The sequence below is a fragment of the Salarias fasciatus genome, chromosome 20 (genome assembly GCF_902148845.1).
Source record: "Salarias fasciatus chromosome 20, fSalaFa1.1, whole genome shotgun sequence".
In the NCBI taxonomy this organism is placed as follows: domain Eukaryota; kingdom Metazoa; phylum Chordata; class Actinopteri; order Blenniiformes; family Blenniidae; genus Salarias; species Salarias fasciatus.
In genome coordinates, this window is record NC_043764.1 from 27,897,583 (window position 1) to 27,916,251 (window position 18,669).

General features: G+C 43.0%; 1 protein-coding gene across 1 annotated transcript in view; it reads left to right on the top strand.

Moving 5' to 3' along the window:
* Positions 1-18,669, top strand: part of plxna1a (plexin A1a) — a 235,418-nt gene that overhangs the window by 91,944 nt on the left and 124,805 nt on the right. The window contains exon 3 of the mRNA XM_030118875.1: positions 5,133-5,264. Coding sequence (XP_029974735.1) covers positions 5,133-5,264 — 132 coding nt within the window. The remainder of the gene's footprint in view (positions 1-5,132; positions 5,265-18,669) is intronic.

The following is an 18,669-nucleotide window of genomic DNA, read 5'->3' on the forward strand; positions in this document are numbered from 1 at the left end:
GGCCACAAAGACAGAATGAAGAGTTTTATTTGGAAATAAAAATATACTTTGCTTCTGTCAGTGCTTCTTTCCTGCATTATATATCTCAGTATATATACATAGTTAAGCCCTCATTAAGGAATTGTTATACACTGTCCTGCAGGTCCGCTAAGAAATGATGGTGCCTGAGCATAAAAAGTGGATTCTACCATTTCCGTACTAAAGTTTCCCAGCCTGGCGTGCTGCTGGTCCCTCAGTGAGGAGTCTGTTTGGACGCGCTAAACTTCCAGAGTGCAGAGGTCGGCGAAGGAGAGCAGGAAGCTGCAGGCTACCAGACTCGATGAGAATCTCCGGTCACCTGCTGCAGTCTGCAGTGCCCCCTGTGCCAGCTGACCTGAATCCCACTCCAACTGCCCTCCGCCCGGCGCCGCGGGGCAGAGCGCGCTCCCTGGTCTGATTCCTGCCCCCCCCCCCCCCCCCCCCCTTCCTCCTCCCCGCTACGCTCCTTCACTTATCGCCAAAGAGACGGCAGCTTGTGGCTCGTAGCAGGTTTCCTCCGGTCGAACGAAGGGTTTTCTGTGACTGTGTGTGAAGAGAGAATGTGGAAGTGCTGTTTGACGGAGAGAGAGAGAGACAGAGAGAGAGAGCGAGAGAGGGAAAACACCAGAGCCAGAAACACAGAGGAACAAAAGGTCACACTCACTTGACGTCAATAAAAGTTTGGGTGTTTGTGTGTCTTCATGAGGGAGCAGCATCGGGGACCGCGAAAACAAATGACCTTTGGACTGTAACAACTGGGACACAACTCTTTTTTACACACACACACACACACACACACACACGCACGCACACACACAAACATTCACACACACACTATTGAAAGTCAGCAAAAAGTTGTGTAATTAAAACTTTTTTTCCCTCAAAGAACAGTAGCTGTGAGATATCAGTTAAGTGCATGCACTGATGCAACAATTGAAGTAAATACACTCCGGAAAGTGAGCAAATGCTCAATTTAGGTTGGGTTATTGCCAAGAAAGCTGGAGTCATGGAGAGGTTGACTGATCTCGGCGGCGTATTTCACTTTTCCAGCGATGGGTTCAGTAAACAAGCCGGTGCGATGCTCGTGGCGTCTGAACATCTGTTCTGCTCGCTGGCAGCGCTGGCTGCTCTGCACTCCTGAACGCCGACTGAAAGAACCCATTCAATCACTGGATTCTCTTCAGACTTCTACTCTCTGCTGAATATTATGATATTAAAGTCTGGACCACCTGTTGGGGATCAGAAGCCTGGGGGGGCGGGGGGAGGGGGGGTGTTACACATGGGTCTGTAACCGGCGGCCACATGTGGCTCTGCAGCTCCTCTGCAGCGGCTCCATGAAGCTTCTGGATATTTCATGGAGAAAAACAGTTGTTTTAATTTTTGTTTTATTTGTATTAAACACTTGATTTTTTTTTTTTTTTTTTTTTAAAAGGGTGAATCTGCAGGAAAAAAAAAAAAAAAAAGGTAAAACAGCCGTCAGCCTTTTAGGAAAATCTAAAAAAAAATCGAGAAAGGAAGGTGAAAAAATCAAAGAAGAAAAGAAAGCAGAAAGGAAAGGGGAAAAGAAGAAGAAAGACAAAATGATCAAATATAAAAAGAAAAAAATATATATACATACACATATATGTATGTATTTATATATAAAGTATAGGTATATAAATAAAGTATAAAGTGAGGAAATATAAGGAAAAAAAGGAAGAAAAAGATAACACAAAAGAGTACAAGAGTACAAATATAAAAAAAAAAAATAGCTGCTAAATATCTAAGTCCATAAGGAAAAGACCATTAAAACAGCTTAAAATGTAAAGAAATTGTACCTGTGACAGTTGATTATATGAATAGTAATTTCTTTTAGATTTTGTTTTATTTTATTTTTTTTACATTATTTCAGATAATCAGCATGTTTTGTGACTTGGGAATCTTGACTACATCTCTTTGCTCATAAAGGTTGCAGACCTCTGGTTTACACTCGCCGGATCCTGAAGGTCGGCGTGTTGAACATACAGCCCACCAGTCCAAACCACTAACAGGTTCAGCCTGACGCATGTGGAGACTTTACAACATATAAAGCTACAAAAAAAGGCCATTAAGTCCCTTTGTGCAGCCAATCTACCTGCTGCTCCGAGTATTCCCACTGGGAATCACATTATTTCTTTATAGTAGAGCCCAGAAAGTAGCGCAAATCAGAACCGGACTCCAGGTGGTGAAACCATACAATGACTTTTAACAAGCAACAGGTTTCTGACCACGATATTTTTTTTTTTTCTTTGAAGAAGTTTTGGGTCGTTTAAAACTAAGCAACTTGCATAAAATGTGATGAATGTGAAGTCTTTTGGGATTTTATTCTATTTTACTTGCACTAATTGGGAAAACTCTATATTTGTCAGTTGATAATTTTATACACCATAAATCCTCTAATAATGACCTGTATTCCAGTAAAAGCCCGTCTCCTTTAATGACCGGGTGCGTCTTTGAAGAAAGCTCATAAAAGCCGCCTCCAAATACAAGCCTGTTTTTTATTTTTTTATTTTTCTCAGTGAAGCGCTACAGCGCTGTACTGACAGTGGTCTGTGCTACAGCGCCAGTCCTCCTGGTATGGCGACTGTGTGTATTACACGCGTCCGGTAAAAATGGCGGAGGGACAGAAAACATTAAACTCGATGTTGAGATTTCATTTTTTCACATCGATTGGAAAAAATAAATGAGCTCAGTACATTTTACTGGGTTCAAATTGACACAAAAGATCCTCCTGCTCTTTTTGAAAATTTTAAAATACAAGCCTCTCTCTTATACATGCCTCCTTCCGTTAAAAGCCTGGTGCAGCTACAGTCGAGAGAAATAAAAGCCCCGGCTACTATAAGAGGATTTACGGTACACGCTGACAATTCTGGCTCCGTAATGAAAAAAAAAAACTCTGTTATTTATGTTTATTTGTATGTAAAATAAGTTTTTAATGCTCCAGAAAACTTGTATTTGGTTCGAAGGTGCAAAAAATGATTCTGCTGTTTTCAGACTCCAGTTCCACCAAATGAGTTTCTCAAATAACCTTGATGGATGAGCCTCAGTTTTTGGCACCAATTCTTATAAACTAAAATAAGAAACATTTTTTTATTTTTTTTTTTTACCCAATGAAAGGCTAAACTCACCCAACTTTTACCTTGAACACGGTATCGGGACAGAACCGGCCCGTCTTGCTCACATTTCATCGTTTCATGTTCTCAGTATCCGACTGAGAAACTCCTCAAAGCTGCTTCACCGACGCTCTTGACTTTTAACCAAAGCCGCTTCCTCTTCGTAAGCAACAAAAGCACATACAGTGATGACAGCCTGTCTGTTAATGAACCTTCTGTTCGCGCTAAGATTAAGGGAACTCTGCTCGTGATTTGGCAGATGATAACCGAGGAGACTGTCGAGACCAAGGAGGAAAAAAGAAGTGTGGGGAGAGAGAGAGAGAGAGAGAGAGACAGAGAGAGAGACAGAGAGATATGACAAAGTGAGTACAGAAAATACCAAAAAGAAAAACTTTTAGCAGACTGAACTGCTGTCAGGTGATGGATGAGCAGATGGAGGTTGGGAAATGAGAAAGCAAAACATCCAGACAAAAAAAAAAAAAAAAAAAAAAAAACAACAGAGGGAAGGGTGGAAGATTTACTTGCTGCTACAAAAGGAGCGACCCGGCATCACTCTGCAATCGCGCCCGTTTCCTTCATGCTAGTGAAGAGCAGCCATCCAGCGGCGTGCTGTTGTTACTCTCTCTATAGTGCGGCGCGCTAACAAACTCCTGTAATTTTGGAGTTTCAGCAGAAAATTGTGGCGGAGCAAATGAAAGTGCTGAAATCGTCGTCTGCCGCCTCAATGGCTGCTTTTCAGCTGACGGCCGCGTTTTGCGGGAAACTTGTGTGAAGAGTCGCGCCAGATGAAAAGGCGAAGTGGCGGCTTTTACACGAGCCAGACGCGAGCGCGGCGCTCCTCCCGAACAAAGCGGCGCCGCATTACAGGAGACGTTCGCCGGGAAAGATGGAGGGAGTGCTGGGTGAGATTAGAGGAGTTTCTCATGGTCGCGCAGGGTGAGCAGCTTCCAACGCGGATGTTGATTGATGTCTGGCAACAAGCACAACGACTCGTCTGAAACTAGTTTTATACTGAGGATGTGGCTCAAACGTCTGACCAGTCGAACTGCAACCTTTTTAAAGTTTGTACGTTCTTCTCACAATTACTGAAAAGAATTACACTGGCTCAGATAACGTAACGGTGATGCTGGAGCCAAATTCCTGTTCTGTCCTTCAAAAGCCCAAACAGTATTACATCCTTTGTCGTTCCACTGTGCGAGGTCATCGTGGTAAAAAAGTTGTTAAACAGTTTTGTGATTTTAAAAAGCTAATGACTGGCTGTCCGTGGTCATATGAATTTAGATGTAAGCAGTATCATTGTTGTGAATTAGGTGTCAATAGTAAATAATAATTGTTGCAAAGTTGACGAAAACGCTGAATTTCCATCTACAGTTTTGATTTTCTGATATTTTTTTCGATCAATTTTAATCAACTAAGTCTTCAACTTTTTTCTGGCAACTTTGTTATTTATTTATTTATTTATTTATTTAGTTATTTATTTATATAATGAAAAAGGTAAAAATCACAAAAAAAACCCCGATTTTTTTTGTTAACAATACTTGTGAATGGTTTCCTCTGTTTTAGTTGGATTAGCAGACAGAATAAACCAAAGGAAACTCTTTAGGCCAGCGGTGTCTGGTGATATACGGTTTACGGACGCCTTAATGCGATGGTAAGGTGTCTGCATCGATATGATGTCTTTCCCCGATGTGTAACTACAGAAAATGCTTTTGTCACATTGTGACTATTATCATAACCTTCATCCTCAAGTACATGTCTGCATCCCGTCTCCGGCCGCAGTGGAAATATATGACTGTTTTTATGGGGACTATTTCTTTGATATTAAGTCGTTCCGGTGAGAACTGCAGTCTCACAATGGCGCAGTAAATAAACCTCGCTTTATACGGTATTTTGCCAGGTCGCTGCTACTAGAATTGTAAAAATGGATTATTTACGACTGCGTTTTATTCACCGCTTTGTCGTTTTGCACTGTTTGTCTTCCAGATCCTGGTGAACTCGGTCTCCCAGCCGGCTTTGCTGTATGAGAACGTGGTGGTGAGCGAGGGAAGCCCGATCCTGAGGGACCTGCTCTTCAGCCCCGACCATCAGTACCTGTACGCCCTCACCGACAAACAGGTAGGCCACGCTGCCGTGTGAAATAGAAAGTTATGCATGTGTAAATACACACTCCGGCCCAAATAATCGGTACGCCTTTCCAGTTCCAAAACAATGGTCTCTTTCTCTAGAGGTTGTGATGCCTTTACAGTGAAGACAGAGGATAAGAACCGAGTTGAGATTCACCGCAAAGCGTTGATGAGGAAAGATATATTAAAAAAAAATTCACTGGGGGTGGGGGGGGGGGGGGGGGGGGGGGTGGGGGGGGGGGGCAAGCAATCAGGCTAATTGCATACATACCGCAGTTCCGCAGTTGCAGCTTAAGCAGTATTCCATACACATAGTCATAAGCGCTCATGAATATTAAAAAGTAGCATATAGGATGAAGCCCCACACCGCTGCTCCACCAGGGGTGCAGCGGAATAACAGCCTCTGCATATTTGTTCAACGTGGGCAAACCGTAGTTTGGTCAACAAAGTAAATTTACAGAAGATCAATGATGCTTTCCCCTCGGCGGAGAGCGGAGCGACGTGACGTGGAGGTGTAGTTATCTCGTTTAGCAGAGCCGGATCGAGACGGGTCTCCGCTCTCCCTCCACCGCTCCTCTTTACCTGCCACGGCTCTCTTATCTCATAACGCTTAATGACCTCGGTGTGATAACCTTCAACAAGACTTTTCCCCACTACGTAGACAATAACCGCATGTAAGTGCTGTGTAATTTACCAGCGATTAGATTTAATTGACTTCCACGTGTATGAATGAGCGCAGAGAGGATGTGGGGAGTAAGCGATACACGTGGACGGCGTTGTTGTTGACGTGCTGGGAGAAGATAAAGAATTTCCACCATGGATAAAAACCGCTGTGAGCTGAAATGTACACTTCTGATTCATTATATGCGAGTTTACTGTTCATCTGTACGAAGACTGGTGTGCTGGTCTTGGCTGCACACATCAAAACACGCTAACGACATGTGAGCCATTAGCATTAGCTGTCCGACAGATGTAAAACTTTCCTGAAACAACGCCGAAACGATTTGTTTTCACTTGAGATGCCTTGCAAATTGGGCTTCAGTCAATACATTTCTGACGCTGTCACGCAGTGTGATTGTACAGCTGTGAAGTCAGTCCTGCTCTAACCCTCCTCAAACCCTTCTCACTGCACTGCTGAAGACCACACTCGACTGCTCTGATTGACTCTCTTCAGCCTGAGATGACTGAGATCATTGTGTTCCCTCCGTTACACAGCTTTCACAGCACATGCACTAAGACATGCTAGCTACTGTTACAGGTGACAGAGTCTCCCTGGGACATCCCTGACGGTGTTGATGGGATACGAGGTTGTGCATTTTGTTGTGTATTAGACACACACGGGAGTAATATTGTTGGTCTGCTTTGTCATGGCGAAATCCAACCAGAAAGTCTTGTCTCAGCAAAACGCTTTGCTTCAAGAAACCTTCCAACAGAAGCTGAGTAAGACCCGCATGAGTGATGATCCCAATTAAAATAATAGTACAAGCATTATGCCAGCAGCGATGTCCTCCTGTTGAGCGGAAGCGTCCCCAGAACGGTGAAGAAGGCTCATGCTGTGAACGCCAGCTAGCTTTCTTCTCTTATCTCCTGTCATCTGCATTAAAGATGACTGCTATCGCGACCAGGAAGTCTCTCTCAATTATTTAAGGCGGCGTTTTATTTTTGATGAGCGCTGATATGTCCACTACATGTTGGCGCATGTCAGCGCAGCGGCAGCGGGGGAGGCCTCGCCGGAGCCGCGACGCTCCGGCGGTGACATGATCCGAGGTGATGCCGCTACATTTTGCAAACATAGCCTGTGAAGTGGTGCAGACACACTCCTCTTCCGCTGCATAGTAAATAGGAATTCCCTTTTAAAACCTGTGTCGGCTCAGAATAATCAGGAAGGCTAAAAGTAGCAGTAGAAATATCAGCAGCTCCAGCTAAAGTGCAAGCTAGTCTGAACTCATCTGCTTGATAGACTGTGTTTGTTTTTCTTCTGTGTTACTTTTTTGTGTTCTGTACTAAAAAGAAAAAAACAGCAAATAGGGTAAATTAGCAGTGTTACACAGGCAGTATGAGCTTTTCATTACTCTCCGTGGTCTCTTTAAATTTAGAAGAATTTGACAAAGTGTTGAAGTACATCTACTTTTTTAGCTTTGCAGTTTGTACTTGTTGCTTCAGAAAATCTACAGAATCTCATAGTGATCTTAAAGTTTTACTCTGGAGTCAACTGGCGATTAGCCTAGCTTAACGTAAATCCGTATATGATTCAGTTTGCTCAGCATGAGAAGTAAAAATACATACAAGCTGCTTTACTATTTACATTTACATTTAAGAAAACTTTCTTTCTAAATGCAGTATGTGTATTCACTAATGTAATTAGATGTTTTCTCACCAGTGTTCTCTTTGAATCAGAAATCACTGCTTCCATAGGTCAGTGTTGTTATAGCGCTTGTATCCCGTCTTCAAAGTACAGTTTAAGATATTTTATGTTTTTTTTAACATAGTTTTTTGCAAATTTAGATTTTTGTCATACTGATTTCTTCTGAGGTTTAATAACTTTTTAAAAATTATTTTTATAGCTCATTTTCTTTGCAAATTGTGGTTTTGTTGGATGTTTGACTATTTTTTTTTTAACATATGCTCACAATACTCAATAATACGCCATCATTTCAACTGGTCAGTGCTCTAAGGTTGTTGGTTTGAATCCAGGGCGACCCTTCCTGTGTGTAGTTCCCAACATCAATGATAGCGTTAGAAGTGCAGTGCTTTGGTGATTTGTTCCTACAATAGCTGTGTAACAATTTTCTGTTTTCATTTCGGAGCACGATAATGTAGTGAACTCTCATTTTCCCCCCATGGCTGTTCCATAAATTGCACCCTTGCTCGTTGGAGGTAACCACGTGGCTTTCATTTTTGGGGAAACCATGATTGTCCCTAAATGTAACAAAGTTTTGCTTGCTGATCGAGTTAATGCAGAATGGTTTAAGGTTTCCTCCACTTCTCTTTTCCTCTTGGAAAATAAAGTCAGAGTGCTGTCAGAATAATGAAAAAGGTATTTCGGAAAATACAAAGTGAGATTGGACTCATTTTAGTAAATTATATGGTAGCTGAGTCTACACGAGCTCATTTCCTCCTCAAAGGAGTAATGCACTCAACTTTTTATTTTGTTCCAAATTGCAATTTTTTTTCCTCTCCATCTATGTCATTTTGTTTCTGAAAAATTCCAAATCACAGAAGTTGGCAAGGAAGAGGAGCTGAAATGAGCGTCTCCTCGCAGGCGGGATAATGGTCTTTCACTTCCAGAGCTTCAACATTGACCAAATTCACAGTCCAGTCAGAGAATGGAGCAGGAGACCACGAGGGCTAAGAGGTGGGAAAAAATAATTGGCTTGCAGGGTATGCTGTGTTCCCTTCTCCAAATCTACCTACTTCATACCGGTAATACTTTTTGGGGTAACTGCTCTCCCAGCACAGAATGAAATCAGGACCTCCCCTCTTTGCTTAAAGTAAACTTGTCGGAGGATTTAAGGTCTCCAGTAAAGCCAAGGGTGAAGAAGAATGGAGATGTTTTGTTCTTGCCTTTCAATGATTTTTGTCTCGTAAGAGAACTCAGAAATAAAATGTTTGTTTGCTTTTTTAGTCCAATTTATATTTTTGAAGATTACGAGCTGAATGAGAAGAATAGCTGAGGTACCTGCAGACATTTTCAACATTGAACCAACAACTTTCCAACACTAATGACCAGAATACAGCGAGATGTCCCATTGTAACAATATAATCTGCCCTTCAAACCGAACACTTTCTTTAATCTGTGATTTAGAGCTGAAAGCACATGATTCATGGGTACATATGAATAAATGTTTCTGCAAAGTTTTGTGTTTCCACCGCCGTGATTCCCAAACAATCGGATGGTCGTTTTCTGGAAATGTCCAAGTTAAAATCAAGCTATGGAATATGTGCTCTAACCCTAACCCTATCAGTTCAACTGAACATTCTCTTTTGTTCATTTTTATTTCACCAGTGATGTACAGATTAACAGTTTCTTCTGTCATTGATCAACTATCAGGTTATTGCTCAGACTTCTTTGACTGTAGGATCCTGGGATAAGGCTAAACATGGTAATCTCATATTGCATCACTCTGGCTTCAGACATACGGCAGTAGAAAAACCATTCCACTTTGTCAACTTGCCATGCTGTAAATCTAGAATTTTAGAAAGTTGTTGCTGTGCTGCAAATTGATTTTTTTGACCTAATTGGCTGATTTCAAACACAGCATCATATCCGAGGCCTTTTATTCTCAAACCTTTGTGAAAGTTTCCAGATTTTTAGGTTGATAACTAAAGTGGGCAGAACTTTTGCTGGCGGAGCCTGGAGGCTGTCGAGTGACCTGCCTCAGGAAATTAGACTGTCTCAGCCAGTGTCCTCTTTTAAGAGACTTTTTTAAAACTTACTTTTATTGGAAAGCATGGCCTGATTTCATGTGACGCGCCTTGTTATCTAGCAAGTTTTAATTTCTTGTTAATTGTTCTACCTTCGCCCAGCAACAGCGACAGGCTGGAGGCACTGAGGCCTATTTTAACGGTCTGAAGCACACAGTCTAACGCCCACGGCCTCAGTGCATTTGGCCCTGTTCAAGTCCAATTTTGCTATTTTAATACCCGCTAATGTGTGCTTAAAGTCTGGCTCATACTTTAGAGGAGTTACATTATCGTCTTCATTGGCTGAAGGTGATTTTTTTTTTTGTTGGAATCTCTGCAAAAATTGGTCAGAATACTTGCCATGATTTCCCGTGAAAGTGAGTAAATATTCATATACAATGCTCTGCTTCTTTTACACACAAGCTCCTATTTGTGGAAGCGCGTTGGAAATGAGCTTCGCCTATAAGTGGTACAGCGTGTGGCTTTGATTGGTTTAATAAACATTTAAATAAATGAAATAAAAAGATGAGCTGGCTTGGGAACAGTAGTGTAGAACAGTGACTACCGCCTTCTCCTCACACTGACATTTCATTTGTGATAAACAGGAAACCTGCTGAACCCGACTTTACCCAGCGTCCATTGTGATCAACAGAACTACACGACCTTGAATTAAGAAAGAAGGCTGATCTTTATACCAAATTTTAAGGATCAGCTTGTGCCATTGTTAGCTTTATATTTCATGATCTCATTCATGGAGGAACATTTCTGAAATGTGGCGCCTTGGCTTGCACATGGTGATCATTTCCCAATCTCCAAATGTTTTATTTCTTTGACACTTGATACCTTTATTTAAAAGTCTTCTCTGTCTTATACATTTCTATATCAGTGATGTATTTCAGGGTATACATGGGTATACTGCATATCCCTATTTACTTTTCATTCAGCATTATATACATCCTTTATTAAATCCCATGATGCACTTCTCAGCTGTATCTAATATGTTTTTTGGGGTTACGTGACTTGATTGGCACTTTACCGTTTACTGTGTGAATATGCTGCATGAACATTTTTTTTCCATGCTTGATCTAAAATTGAACAGTCTTGTGGGAACCCATCTTGCCTTCCTTTCCCATCGGACTCCTCTCACCATGTCATGTGAAGGCTGTCATATCCGTCCTCTCTTTGATGATCACTTTCAGAAGTGAGGAGCGCCCTCGTCCTGTTTGTCCTCCTCCTCCGTCTCATCCCTCCGTTTCTGTCTCCTTGTTGAATAATAGAAATGCCAAGTGATGAGAGCTCAAACATCAAAAAGCCCATTTCCCAGCTTGACAGAGCAATTTACCTTTTCCCATATTCACTCGCGCATAATTAAAAGTGGTGGCGTGGACTGCGGCATTATGGGCCTGCTATCAGTATTGCGGCGGTGACCAGAATATGAGCATACAAGCAGGCGGCGAATGCTGAAACATAAAACTGATTCACCATGAGAGGAGCGCTTTCGATTAGCTGGCGATGGATTTATACACGTTTTTATTTGCGCCTCCACTACACACACACATACACACACACACACACACACACACACACACACACACACACACACACACACACACACACACACACACACACACACACACACACACACAAACATACACACACACACACACACACACACGCACACACTCATCCACACACTGACTCGGAGTCTCTCTATGTTCCTCCTCGCCCCGCATATCTTTGTCTGCCTCCAGCTTTCGCTCTGTCTCCGTCTGCTCGGCGAGATCGTGTCATTTCTGCGGCCGTAAAAAAACGAACGGCGGCGCTAAATCAATTTCCCCATCACTGTTGTTTCCTCATTACTCGTTCAAAATTGTCCCAATCGAATGAAAACAGCGGGGCAAGAGAGATTTGTCATCCTGTCACCACCCTCCGCCGTTGACGTCACCGAGACAGAAATATTTCTTTAATCCCGAACGTCCCGATGGGTGAGATCACCTAATTGCTTCCAAGTAAGTGTCTAAGTGGATTACAGCACATAATCTATTGATTTCTACTGTACCTTTGTACCAAATGGCTTACTTATCATATAAATACCGCTCCTGCTCCCAACATACAGCGACAAGGTGAGCTTTTTACTCACTTATCCCCAGGATAACAAGCTATTATTTTGTTTCAAAGCTGGCTAATCGAGCCCGAGGACTTGATTTGATTTGTAATTTGCTTCATGTACTCTTGTACGAGGAGCCCAGGCTCAGATGTCTTCGACCAGATCCGAACTCGAGGAGCAAGGTCAAGCCTCTCCTCTTGTAAAACAGCTTGGTAAGGTGACCCGCCGGCAGCGCCTGGCCTCGCCTTCCTCCACGAGGCGTGCTCAGACAGTGGCATAATGCTCTCATGATGTACCTCCGTGCATCGATCGAGCCACGGCACAGGAATGTGGCGAGCCGCGCTGCACGGCGCGGTGGAGAAACCCTACCCCTGGCACCACATCAGAGCGCTTCGTATTCAATTCACTCAGCAATTCTGGCCTTTTGGAGGTCAGGGAGAAAAAGACTGCTACACCCCCCCCCCCCCCCCCCGCCGCCACCGTCTTTTTAAAGCACTTTCTTTTGGTGTTTGTCCAATTTTAACGTTGCCAAAAAGATGTTAGTGAAGACAGCGACATTGGGGAATCATAAGGAGAAATCCTGAAATCTTCTGGAAGCGCCGTTGGCCCGCTGGAGATAATTGGGGAGATAAATATTAGAACAGCATGTCTGAGTGTTTGTCTTGCCTGGGCAAATTAGAGACGTCGGGGGGTATACTGCTTAAAGACACTTTCATCTGTAACAGGGTGGCACCGTGCGGAAGGCCTTTGGGGCGGCGGGAATGTGAGGTTCAAGCTGAATACTTGACATTTTCTGACCTTTAATCTATCCGATGGCATCAGTAAACACTTTTTATGGTTTGTTTTTGTGATTTGAATGGCCCTTAAGCAGACACAAATAGCCACTGTGCAGCTTTCTCTAAGACTCTGCTTCTCTAGTTGACAGCAGTCGGGGACGGGCGTCCAGAAGTGTTGATAGTAGCTCCAGAGCTCGTCAGCAGTCTCCCAGGAATCTATGGATGGGTTGTGTTGTTTTGTAGCTTCAGCTTTATCTGTGGTTTTAGATGTGAGTATTGCTTGGGCTGCCCGAGACAATACTTATTTTCATATTAGCCAATCACTATTTTGATTGCTCAAACTGGATGAATTTACATCATTTGTTGTCACTCCCTCACAGATTTATCAAGATCGTTAAATGCATGAAGCCCTAAATTCAAAGAAATCAAAAGTACAATTTATCGGAGAAGAACTTTTCAATTTAAGACTGAAGAGCACACATCAAGTCCATCGCTATGGTTGAACTATTTACACGAGCCATGTTGTTCCTGTGCAGCAGCAGCATCTTTGAAAACTTGTGATCCCCCAATGGAGTTGGAGTGTTTTCCAGAAGTTCCACCTCGGGACACAATTTCAGAAAGTTGTGTTTTCACCGTTGTTGTGTAAAGGGACCCCCAAAAAGCAATGTAAATTTTCTGTTTTCACTTGAAAGCATTGTAGTGATGGTGTCTTGAACACAGAGATTAAGTAGGAAAAAAGTCATTAACATAAAGTGAAACATTCTCCCTTGTCAGAAAAAATAAAACTCTGAAGGTTTCCTGTTCACCAATTTAAAAACAATCAAATATTAAATAAAGCTCTAATTATTTAATATGTATTACTTAAACCTCGGAGATAATAATGTACTTTTTCTACGTTTCTACACAAAGAAAGGCTACTATGATAACAGCACTGCTCCAAGCTCTGCTTAAAATGTGAAAACTGATGATAAATTCACATCAGGAAAGAAACACATCAGGAAAGAAACACACTTTAGAAAACACTTTATTATTAAATGATCCTCTTATGGTTGTATCAGCCTGGAATGTTCATTGAACTTTAATTACAATGCAGTTCTCCAGAATTTAGTATTTCACCATTATACTTTTGATTGACGTGGCACCAACTGAATCCTCGTCCTCTCCTCACTTCCACACAAACACACCTCGGAACGCACACACCGCAGCTGTCTGTCCATCACGGTGAGGAGATGAGTGATCGTCTGATCAGAATGTGATTTGTGAGACGGTCAAAGAGACAGACAGCGGCAGAGAGCAGCGGAGAGAGGGAGAGACGTCTTAATTTGGTTGGGAGGAGCAGCGTGACTTGGGTTTGAAAGAGGAAATAGGCCAAAAGTTGATAGACTGAAGTTGAGTGACTGATGTGAATTGAGTGTTCGCTGCAGTCTGGAGCTTCCTCAAAAAGAAGTATGCACTTGCTTCTGGAATACTTTTCACCGCATTTAATCTGAACTCCTAACAAACTGGAAAACTCAGCCAGCCTCCAGGAAGTCTGAATTATATTCAGCCAACACCCAGGATTTAGTGTTTGTAATTTGACACCAGTCTCATAGTTTCATACCCTTGCTTATTTTGGCAAGGGCATCTGCTACTTTACTGCACTGAGAAAAATGTGGATGAAATACAGGTGATAAAATAGCTCATTATTGACTGTAGATGACTTTAGCTGACTTGGAAAAGCAGGATAAGGGTCCTTTAAAGGTGCTGTAGGCAGGATTTTGCTAGTCAATGCTAATTTTTCTGTGTTTTCTTTGGATTAAATGTTAGAGTATCCATTGATAATCCTTTAGGAGTGTAGCATAATTGCACTACCGCGAGGGCGCAGCGTTTCCATCTATCTCTGTTCTGAGCTGAAAAGGAATCTCGACAGCTCCAGGTATCTTTGACCAATCAGAAGAGCCCCTGAGGCTCTAACCGTGATTGGTCGTGGGGCGTTCATCGCGCGTTCTTGTGGGAGGAGCTTAACTTGCGTAAGGGCGTGATGTCAGAGAAAACAGTACCGGATTGGCTGTGCTGGGTTTCAAATCGCCATCTTAGATGGGTCAAATCGCCATCTTGCTTAGGTAACCCTAAGCAAGATGGCGGAGATGCGGAATCCTGCCTACAGCACCTTTAAGTAACGTTTCGCATTCACACCACAATATTTTAAAAGTGATGTGTGTTTACATAGAAATGGCAGAAACACTGAAAACAATGTAGTTTCCACGCAGGAAACAGCAGGTGCTGTTTGTTGATGTGAGGAAGTCTATAAAACCGATACAACAAACAGTATCAATGACGACTACATGGACATTTGTATAGACAGTAAATGCAGAAAAAAAATTAAATGTCTCCAATGTGATTGATAAGCATGATTAGATTACTTGATCGGCTTAGTTTACTACACAACAGAAATGTTATGTTGCAGTTCTTTACACCTGGTCTCTGGAGAGGCATGAAAATGAGGAGAGGCTTGAAGGGCCACACGCTGTCGGTCGGGCGGGGATTCTTTTTCAGACTGTTGCCACTGACCTGAAAGCTCACAGAAGAACGCAGCGCTTTATGATTCCATTTTTACAGGATAAAGACTGATGGGGCGTCTCTCCACAAGGCCCCGTGTTCCCCCCCTGTCCGGCGCTCCGTCCGGCGCTCCGGCCGCTTCCTCCCAAGGTTGCATCTCTCGGCGGCCTTCAGTGATCTATGGCCTCATTTGCTGTGTTTTTGGCGTGTGCGGCCAAAATTCACCACCGAGGAGGCAGACAGACCCTGGGAGAAGGGGAATTGGATGAATTGCTTGATAAAGGGAAAAGTTTTGTTACACTGTGAACTCAATGCGTCGTGTTGTGATGCCGTGACCATCGTCCCAAATTGCATATCGATGTGCGTTTTGTTTCTGGGTAACACGCACGCGGAATTGTGCGGCACTCTTCAGGCCGGCCTCTCTCTTGCAGAACAAGCCATCCATCAGCCTTTTGTTCCATGATAGCACCTTATATTCTCCTCCGCATTATACAGATGGGACAATTTACAGCTCAGCCTATAGCGGCGGCTTCGGCGGGACGGAGAGCGGCGGACCCCATATGTGGAATGAAACATCAGCTGCAATTACAATTTGTGTGTCTGTCTCATCCATCCTGCAAAGCCCCCCTCACATTCCCCGTTCCCCCTCTTCCTCCTTCCTCTGCCACCAGGCAAATTAAGAGCCTCTCTATCATGACCCAAATGAGGGAGGCTCATTTGTAGATGATATTTATTTGTACTAAACTGCGCCCCGCTTATCCACCCTCCCTCTATCATCTCCTCTGCTCTCTCTAGAAACCTGGCATAAAAATCATCTCAAATCTCGTTTTTCGCCCACAAAAAAACAGTCATTATTGATTTGAGACCACAGGTGATGATTTAAATAGACTTTCCCTCCACTGTATTGTAATCCTTGCCATCTTTCTTCACCTCTCTCTGTTATTTTTCTCTCTGAACCTTTCCCCACCATCCAGAGCCGGGGTGTGTTTGCCCTTCTCTGGCAGCAAATAGGCCAGGAATGAAAATGCCATATTTAATATAAATAGGTGGCTCTCACTTACTTACTGTCCCTTCACATAAACACACACACACGCGCACAGGCGTGCGCACGCACACACACACACACACACACAGACACACACACACACACACACACACACACACAGACACACACACACACACACACACACACACACACACACACACACACACACACACACACACGCACACACACATATACACACACACTACCACCTTGGTAAGACAAAGCGTCTTCGGTCGAGCATCTCTCGTTTCCCCAGCCCATTATCTGTTTTCTAAAACTCAATAATTGAACTGTTCCACTGGAATACATCATCTGGCCCACTATCACACAAAACCCAATTGAATAAACTTTCTTTTCCTGGCTTTTGTGCTTCAGCAGCCCATGTGTCCCCCCTCCCCTTGGCTCTGTCAGGAAGGCTGTATTGCTGGTGGTATTTGTTCAGGCCCGGGTAATGACAGCAATTTGCTGCTATTTGGTGTCTTGCAAGAGGCCTGCGCCTCGTAATGGCTGCATTATAATAGTTATCAAGCACAGGTTACTACTACGCTGCTATCAATCTGCTATAGGCTATTGTGAGCAACTGTACATTCAAATGATGTGGATGGATACGTACAGTCGGAGGATAAAACCAAAGGGATTATCAGTGGATTACTACTTTCAGTGGGATTAATAGAAATAAAGTAATGAAGAAATGTGAGTTTACCTATATTTCTAAGAAAGAAAGAGGCATTTCAACGCGTTGTCCCTGATCTTTCAGATTACAGCCTCAAACATTTGTCTGGTGGGAATATACTCTTGTGCTGAATTGACGTTGGCTTTTTCCACCTACTAGTTAGGAATGTGTGCTGGAATGAGACCACCGTAAGATACCTAGGTTACTTTTACCGAACTAAAGTGTTGTTTGTTGAGTAGCTCAAATATGAGAACCGGATTACACCACTGGGATTGGCAGATTAAATGGAAAACATTCTCCATTAAAGGGGGGGTATTAAGTGTTTTTTAGCCCTTTAGTATCAATCTACAGCACGCTCCAGCAACAGCTTTGCTTAAAGTTGGATGGTGAAAGCTGCATGTGTCAAAAACTTAAATCAAATGTGCCTCTGCATCAGGCTGCCTCAAATGACTGGAAATGGGTCCCTGTCTCTTTAAGAACCTCCTCAGCTTAGCGACACGCCCCCCTCAGAGCGTCCGTCTCGGCGATTTGCGGTGTATTTCCCCCGCCCCTCTGAGGGGTGGGGGAGCATGAGCTGTGCAGGAGGAGCTTTACAGACTACGTCAGAGATGGGCGGAGCTGTGTAGAGTCGAGCGTTTCAGTGCTCAACATGGCTGCCAGGGGGAGATTCAGGGATTGCTCAAATATGCGTGAATGGTTTAGGAAACAACTCCATGCATCTTTTTAATGGGGAAATGCCACTGCCATTATACAAAGCTCAAAAAAATGGATTTTGCATAATAACCCTCCTTTAAGACACAGATCCTGAAAAATACTTGCAATAAAGTATATGTATTTTGGTAGCACTCATCATCTTATGTTCAGTGGACACCTCATTGCTGATTTTTCCTCCTTTGTTGACCATTCATAAAAGGCTCCAACTGGAATGTTGAAGGAGCTGACAGGTGCTGACCTCTCTTTAAGAGCAATCATGGATTCTTCAACACCGGCCAACATGGGGATCAAATCTCCAACCTTCTGGTTGAAAATCAATCTGTCATAGTACAGGTGCCGTGTGTAGCACTGGCACAGTGCAGCGATATCTGCTGACACACAGCAATGCAGTGGTCTTTACTGAGTGCAGCGGATGAATGGTTGGCATTCACTCACAGGAGCTCAGCTCCTAATGGTCCGGAGTAGATATAACCATCTTAAATATAGGCTTACCTGAACAAAGAATGAGCTATTAGATTAAGCTTTATCATTTAGTACCTGGAGATCGGGTCGTTCTCTCCCATACTGAATAGTCCTCTTCAAAAACTTCCTCAAAAGCTCTCAAAGTTTTGTCTTTCATCCTCGATACCAGTGAAACTATCAGTAAAGTCCATGAGAAACATAAACACCCACATTCTGTATTAGTTTCCTCCCTCAGCATTGCTTTTTAGAATAATTGAATTATTATCAGTGTTGTTTTTGACTCCATGCACTCGGTACTGCTGATGTTTAAAGTGCATTCACCGCATGCTTGTGTGTGTGGTTTCATTACAAAAACTAAGAGCAGCACCCACTAGCGGCTGTTCATGGAAGCTCCAGAACTTTTCTTGTTTCATTTTGAAAATGTTGCCGTGTAAATGTGATTTTTTTTCTGAAGCGACGACGTAAAAACAGTGTGTTTTCACTAAAAAAACTCTAGTAAATGGGCCTTAAACTACATATTGATGCCTCTAAATGAGTGTCGGAGCTGGAGATCTCTGTTCTTTGGTCCTTTAAAAATCCATCACAACTCATTGAAAAAGAAAAGGGGGGGAAAAAAACCAAACACAACATAATTTCACTTGGCAAAACACAGGCGCTGGTGGTCTACGCTTGTCTCAG